Below are 8,065 nucleotides of genomic sequence, written 5' to 3'. Positions count from 1 at the left end.
ATTTTACTTGAGTGGCTAAACGATATGTACTATAATTTACAGGTATAGGCCTTTTAAGGCATTATGTAATAAAAATACATCTTCAGTCACCAAGGAACTATTTCCTTCGTCCTATTTTATGTGGTATGTTTTGACGATATTACACGATGTTTAAGAAAAAGAAGAGACTTTGAAACTATGTATTAAAATATATACCATAGAAATCATTTTTGGATATATAGACTTATTTCAACTTAATCCAAATTTCTACTCATTCAGAGTTCTTATCGAATCCAATCAACAAAATTTGTTTGAATTATTTGACATATGAAAATAAACTTGATGTAATATACAAATTGAATTCACGATCAATATTATATATTTAAATCCTTGATGCAAGGCTACAAAATGCATAAAAACTAGATAATATTCAACCAACAAAATCATGCAACAATTGGCCTCCAATAATATTATTATTATTATGATCTCTTCCTATCTGATGATTTTGTGGTTCAAATCCATCACCAAACATGAATCCGTCGTTATTTGCATCGATACCAAAACGTCGTGCTGCATTTCTGGGGAAAGACTCCGATGATAAACCCCCAATTCCAATATTATTGTTTTGATGATGAAGTCCCAATGTTAATGACACCCCACCACCATTTCCACCTGATGATGCACTCATCACTTGATCAATTCCAACACGAGAATATGATAAATTCATTTCATCTTCTGGACTGTTATTTCGTGTTCTCTTTGATGGAACTTGTTGTGCTGATGATGTAGATGGAAGTGAATTATTACTTGTGGGAAAATGTACTTCAATGGGAATGTTGTTGTTGTTGTTATTGTTTAGGCCTTGCATCCTTTGTGAAGAAGATTTGTTAGCTTGCCTAGTTTCAAGCATGTGTATTTCTTCAACCATAGGCTTCCATAGTCTAACTCTTGCATTGATGAACCAATTAGAAACCTGAAATACAATATCGAATTAGATAATGTATATACATTATGTTCAAAAAGACTTGTTTGACCGGACACAAAGTATAACAAAGATATTTGTATGAGAAGGATGTGGCTATCTCATTGAGAGTAAAACGAAAAGTTAAAAAGTGCAAGTTTTTTTAAAAGCAAAAAACGGGTCATTTTAAGTGTATGCAATGAAATCCCACAAGAAGGGTCTGGAAAGGATAAAGTATATGTAGATCTTACGCCTACCTCGTGGAGATAGAGAGAGTACCTACTCTGAAGAACCATCGATGAAATGCAACAATAATCAACAAAGTCATGAAAATAAAAAACGAAAGTAATGACAACTAATAAAGAAAGCAGTGCAAAACATTTAATTAGATGAACCAAAAAAGAAATGGATTGACATATATAGATTGAAATGAATCAAAGAGATGAGTCGATTTGGAAAATGTGCAGACCTGATTCCTTGAAAGACCAGTCTGTTTGGCCAACATTACTTTATCAGAATCTGTGGGATAACTGCAACAACATCAATACTAATGAGTTAAATTTTACATAAATAAATTGATTAAAGTTCATCCCAAATCACAAATCAAACATAATCTAGAGACCTAGGGTTACAGATTCCAAGAATTAAGTAACACATACGTGGTTACAAAAAAATAAACTCTACATTTTTCATTTTACTCTTTAATGAGAAGCTATCATTACAACACAAACGTTATGACATGTTTAAAATCAACAAGTTTCAAAAAAAATTATAGTCATACAACTAGTACAACATGCTTTCTCACGAATTTCAAAATCTTCACTCATTCTTAAACGAAATGAAACACATGATGAAGTAGTAGTAGTACTTACGGGTGCAAGAAATGGTCAAACAACCAAGCCCTAAGAACAGTTACAGCGCGCTCTGGTAGGCCTCTTTGTGGTCTCCAAACAGGCTGATGGTGTTCAACAAATCCTGTTCTTTGGAAATTATTGTAATTAAAGTTGCCTTTCCCAACTGATCTTGTACTTGTAGAATCATCACAATTTATTTGACTATTATGACTATGAGTTTGAGATTTAATTGTGTAGTTCATTTGGTCACAAATGGCATTTTTTAGGCACCTAAAATGTTTGGACAATGCTTTTAAAGATAGGTTTGCAAATGGGGCTGCATTTCCAAGTCCAGGAACTGATTCAAATGATGCCACTACTCCTTGTAGCTGTTGATAATATTGTTTATACCTTCTATATACCTGAAATGAAATATATCATCCCTAAATTATAAGTTTGTCAAGAATATGCAATCAGAGATTTCTGTAACATCATAAATATATACTCCGTTTCATTTTAGGTGTCTTAATTAGACGGAGTAAACACAACTTTCTTATCATACACACTTAAGCTAAAAATGTGTTTAGTTAATGTACTAAAATGTCATTTGAATCTTGTCATCTTACATGTATATACATGTGTGATATAAGAATTAATTAATGAGTTACGCTATCCATCAAAATCTATGTAACACACTATTCTGAAACCCTTGAGATAAAAAAAAAAACAGCAATTTAATCCTACAGGTTGTTCAATAGTAGACAACAACATACCTAGTATATTTTCATAAACAGAGTCTAAAGAAGATGGAGTATACACAAACCTTAGCGCTGCCTCATTGAATTAAAAAAAAATCCTCAGCTCAATAACAACAAATTAAAACAAATTATGAATTAAGAAATACCTCTTTTGGCCTCAAGTGCCTACCCTTATTAGGTGATCGTGTAGGCAATAGTCCCTCCCAATTAGAAGTTTAGTTTTGGAATCTGTGCTGCCTAAACATTACTGACTCATTAGCTACAAGGCCTACATGAGAGTTAACTAACCTAAGTACTACTTTGGATAATAATTGAGTGAAGTCAAAATTAATTTTTAAAATAAAGGTATTTGGAATTGAGATTAAAAGGAAGAGTGTTTAGGAGTAAGAGAAATAGAATTTTGTTTAGTTTTTTAAATGAATTTAAAAAAGAAAAATAAGAGGAAAGAGCTAGGGTATTGAATGATTTGTCCTTGTGATAAATATTTCTTCTTATAGATTTTCCCTTAATCTCTTCATCCATTTTGGGGCCGTTTGATAAGAGGTAGTAAAAAAAATAATGCACGAAGTAACTTGTATATAACAAATACATTGTTTGGTACAATTTCTTAACCAATACAATGCAAGGGTTTTACACAATTTTCCTCCAAATGTGTACTTTTTTATCTGACAAATAACACTGTTTAGAAATATATAATTCATGTTAATTTTTATATAAAAAATCAAACAGTACCTAAAAAATAATCTCAGCATTACTAATACACTATATTCAACATTATTCGTATACGACCAACTAAACGACCCTTAAAAGACACCAATCTTCGTGCATATATTCTCTCTATCAATCACCTTTTTTTTTCTTTTCAAAAAGATGATTTAGTGATCGAACTTCTACTGACTAAAAAGCATAGGCATCTTGTAACCTAATAATACAGCCAATTTGACTCAAAAGAATTTAATTTATACTGTATGCTAAGAGCATATATAAATTGGATACTGAACTATAATTCTAAGCCCTAAAGAATGAATTTTCGTTATATATAGTGAAAGAAATCACAAATCTAAAGAAATTAAACAAAATTTCATGACATGTATATATAATGGTAAGAGTTTAATTTCTAATTATAGGAATAAATAATAAAGCACAAAATTAGACATGACTTGAGCTGAGTTGGAAAAAAAAAAGGTTAAAATTGAAAGGTATAAACCAAGATATATGGTGCAGTGATAAGTAATTCTTCATCTTAATCATAGGTATTGAAGTCAAGTGTCGATATGAAACTGCCTTTACTACGAAAGACTTTATCCCTAATGTGAGTTTTTCCTGCGAATCCGAATTCAGTCAGGCTATTTCACTCCTAAGAAAAAACAATCAATTTATTCTATTTCTTGAATAATGGACCAATTAGTAAAATTACTCATTTGAAATAACCACGAAATCTTATATCGAAAATTTGCTATCAAATCTCATAGTTTAAAATTGTAATCACTATATATAGGTATAACCACACAAATAATTGTAAAAATACTATACATTACAATAAAAAAAATACCTCATCAAGCATTGAAATTAACTTGGAATTGTTCCTCCTGTGCTCACTTCCATCATCATTAGATGCATCTATTGAAGAATCATCCATAATTCCAAGAGAATCATCATCTTCTAATAATTTCTGAGCATAAATCCCACAAATATCTTCCAACAACTGTTGTGCAGGTTTTAAGAATCTTGATCCCTTGAGAATTGAAGCATATCCAGTAAAAGGTCCAACAGTAGTACTACCACCGCTCTTGGATGACAAAAACTCATTATTACAACAATCGGCCGCGGTAGCCGCGGCCTGTACAGTTGTAAATAATGATGAGTCATATCTCTGTAAGTTCAGCTCCAGCGGAACAGTACTATTATTACTAGTAGTAGTACTGTTCCGCTGATGATGATTATGAGATGACAAAGATAGAGACAAACCTTGACCTGGAGTAACATAAGTAGTTATACTATTCTTACTATTATTATTATGATAAGTTGATGATGATACAACATCAATATCATGATTTTGATTTGTGTTGTAGAGGAAAGGGTTATTGTTAATTTGATGAAAAGAAGAAGATATTTGTGGATCCATGGATTTAATTAGAAGGAAATTATCACAAGGATTAAGGAGATATGATGGATTGTTATTGTAAAAATTAGGGAGGAAATTAGTATTAGTATTAGTATTAGTATCACCTCTAAGCTTATCTCTTCTGCTTTGTTGTGGGACATGATATGCTTCAAATCCTTCTGCAGCCATTAGGGGAAAGAGAAGAAGAACATACAGTTACTGTATTTTTTTTGATAGATAGAGAGAGGAAGAGTGGGTGGGAGTGATGTGATATTGATGAAATGAAAGGCTATTATTATTATGACTATCTATCTAAGGTAGGTAGCTAGCTCATCATATCTTTCGCTTCAAAATATTGGTTAAATATTCGGTGTGGTGAATGGAGCTATTCCTTCTTTGATCATAAATTTTGGGTTCGAGCTATGATAGGAAAAAATTCTTGGAAGAAATTGTTTCCTTTCGAATGAAGCTCTATACAATATGAGCTTAGAATAATCAGATTTTAATGTAAATATCGAACATGAGAAAACAAAAAAAGATAGAGAAAATTTGGACTAAAACAAGTTATGTCATATAAGTAATGAAAAAAAAATCTTATAAAATATCATAATTTATGCGATTTTTTTAATTATCCACCAACCAAATTATTTAATTTGTAACAATTTCCACCGAATTAATGCAATTTCCATTATTATGTGATTTAATGAAGTAAACACATGTTAATTAATAAAGATTAAATAAATGAACTATAAAAATAAATACATGGCATGGATGTATTGGATTGGTGTATACACCTGGTGCGGGTAAGTTTTACCTGTTATTTGATCGCTAGTACAAAAGTAATTTATTCATATATTAATGTTTGTATTAATTATATTTTATTTGAGAGTTAGTTTAAAAAATAAATTGTTTATGTATAATATTAATATATAAAATTAATGCGAAATTTAATTTATAATTTAAAAATTTACATAGCTAATACAAGTGTAAGTTATAAAAAAATTGATGTATTATCTTTTGTAGATTAAGGGTTCGTTTGGTATGAAAGATAATACCAAATAGTCCTGAGATTAAATTATAGTACCACTTAATTTGTTGTTTGGTTGGCAAGTCTGAGATAACTTGTCTTGAGATTAATAATTAGTATCGAAATAAGTTATTCATCCCCTTGGGTGGTATAGTAATCGCGGGATAACTTATCTCGGAATAAAAAAAGTAAATGACAAAAATGACGTCTCTTTCAACCCTTTTGTTACATTATTTTTAAATTCATGAAGGACATTTTTGTAAACATATAAATTGTTCTTAAAATTTATTATTTTGAATACAACAAATCAAACACTCAATAAAAAATAGTCTCATCATAACATATCAATCATAACTAATCTCATTATAATTTATCCCATCATAACTTGAATTCAAACCATTATATGTATAATTTTAATCAGGTGTCAAATGATGTCTTGAATACATTCTACATTATAAATTACTCCCTCCGTTTCAAAAAGAGTGAACTGGTTTGACTTGACACGAAGTTTTAGAAAATAAAAAAGGCTTTTGAATCTTGTGATACTAAATTAAAGTTATATCAAATATACTAAATTACCCTTCAATTTTATGGCTTTAAACATGTCACGTAAAAAGCTGAAATTAAACTATTACCAAAAAATGAAAGATGTCATTTTTTTTTAACAGACTAAAAATCAAAGGAAGTCATTCTTTTTGAAACATAGGGAGTATTTTCTTTATTTTATATTATTTGACCATTATTGACGTAATATATCATTTAAGAGAATTTTAATTAAAATTGTATTTCATAAATTTTGTTTTTATATAGAATTGATATAGGAAAAAAGTAGAATAAAACCTAGTCATATACATGACTTACTTCTAGCCTCTAGGGTAGAGAGATGATGGCCAAATTGACACACTAACATGTTCTACCGTTCTTTTACGAACTACAAAGTCACTTTCTTTGCAGAGTTCCACTTGACCAATAAATGCAAGTGTGGGGTCTGCTCTTCCTTTAACAAAACTTACTACATGGGGATGTGCAACCTCTTTCTCCCTGCTAATTATTGCCTCAGCTTAACCCCCAAAATATTTTCTTATAGTCGGTTCATCCGTCTCATTTTAGGTGACATCATTTAGTTCGATATGATATAAAAGAAAAAGAAATTTGAAACTTGTAATTTAAAAGGGTATTTAGATAATGTCATTGTAAATTATTTTATCAAGTAGTGATGTACAACTCAGGATGATCAATTGGACATTCTTCGTCAATATATTATATATATTAAATTTTGAATTTGCTTAACAAAATTTTTGGCTTCACTAGTATGACATTAAGGATAAAAAGAATCTTAAAATTAAATTATTTATAATTATAATAAGGTACATTCACTATAGGACCAACTATAATGGAAGTGAATTAATCATGCCATATAAAATGGAACTATAAAATTTGTGTGGTAATAATTGTTGAGATAATAAGTATATATGTAATTAGGGATGGCAATTCGTTCGGCTCGTTTAAGTTTGGGCGGGTTATTGATCTGTTTATTCATTAGCTTATCCATTTCAATCCATTAAATATTGAGTTTATTTGTAATCCGAATTGACTTATGAAAAATCTTGTCAAAGTATTTTTTTTAAAAAAAAACTGTTATTCAATATAGAAAACCTTTTTCTGTTCAATTTGACAATAAAGAAAAAAATAATTTTATTAAGTACTAAAATAGTTTAAAAGAACAAATAAAACAATTAAGCTTAGTAAAAATTGAATTGGGTTGAGTCTTGACCCATAATATAACCAATTTCCTAACTCATTTTGATAACCCATTTTGAAACAAGCAAGTTTGGATTGGTTTGGATCTTGATCTGATTATTGTCTTAACTCATTATGATCCGTTCAAATTTGACTCAATCCGCCCAACTATCACACTTTGATTATTTGTTTTGTGACAAAGATGACTATTCAAAATCAAGATTTAAATATTATACGTTTGTGAACAATGCGTTTAAAACACAATTTGTTAGGTCGTACTGTGTTTTGTAATTTCTTATGTTTATTTTTTGGTAGGGTTACATGTTTTGTAAAGCATATGGTGTACATTAATTTGACAAATTTAGTGGTTGAAACAGTTAAAAGGAAATAGCTCATAACACTGTACGTCAACAGAATCCAATAATTGATTACCTAAATCTTTTTAATTAGCTATACCCTATTAAATAAGTACGACTTGTAATTGTAACTTTTTGCTAGTGTGACTAGGACATGGTAACAAAACAGAAAATTATATTTTACTCGTGATCATAAATCATAATTCGAATTTATTTAATTAGTTGATAAATGATGAGTAAATCTCTTTTAATAATAATAGCAAACAAAAGTACATACCACTATTCATTATACAATATATCTGCAAGT

The 8,065-nt window shown here is 29.6% G+C and overlaps 1 protein-coding gene across 1 annotated transcript; it reads right to left on the bottom strand.

Moving 5' to 3' along the window:
- Positions 1 to 307: 307 nt before the first annotated feature.
- On the bottom strand, positions 308 to 4,943 carry LOC102594888 (BEL1-like homeodomain protein 9). The gene is made up of 4 exons (XM_006349427.2): positions 4,084 to 4,943; positions 1,813 to 2,195; positions 1,410 to 1,470; positions 308 to 952 (listed from the first exon to the last, which is right to left on the bottom strand). Exons 1-4 carry the CDS (start codon positions 4,822 to 4,824, stop codon positions 410 to 412), a joined length of 1,728 nt encoding a protein of 575 aa, XP_006349489.1. The 5' UTR covers positions 4,825 to 4,943; the 3' UTR covers positions 308 to 409.
- Between the last annotated feature and the right edge of the window lie 3,122 nt (positions 4,944 to 8,065).

Source organism: Solanum tuberosum, unplaced genomic scaffold, assembly GCF_000226075.1.
Source record: "Solanum tuberosum cultivar DM 1-3 516 R44 unplaced genomic scaffold, SolTub_3.0 scf00106, whole genome shotgun sequence".
Lineage (NCBI taxonomy): Eukaryota > Viridiplantae > Streptophyta > Magnoliopsida > Solanales > Solanaceae > Solanum > Solanum tuberosum.
This window is presented reverse-complemented; position numbering and strand designations above follow the sequence as displayed.

Excerpts from the sequence above, each read along its gene's own strand:
- LOC102594888 (XM_006349427.2), bottom strand. The coding sequence starts at position 4,824 with ATGGCTGCAGAAGGATTTGAAGCATATCATGTCCCACAACAAAGCAGA. Across the intron at positions 2,196-4,083 it reads TAATTTCAATGCTTGATGAG|GTATATAGAAGGTATAAACA; the intron begins GTATTTTTTTTA and ends ATTTCATTTCAG. Across the intron at positions 953-1,409 it reads CTGGTCTTTCAAGGAATCAG|GTTTCTAATTGGTTCATCAA; the intron begins GTCTGCACATTT and ends ATTGTATTTCAG.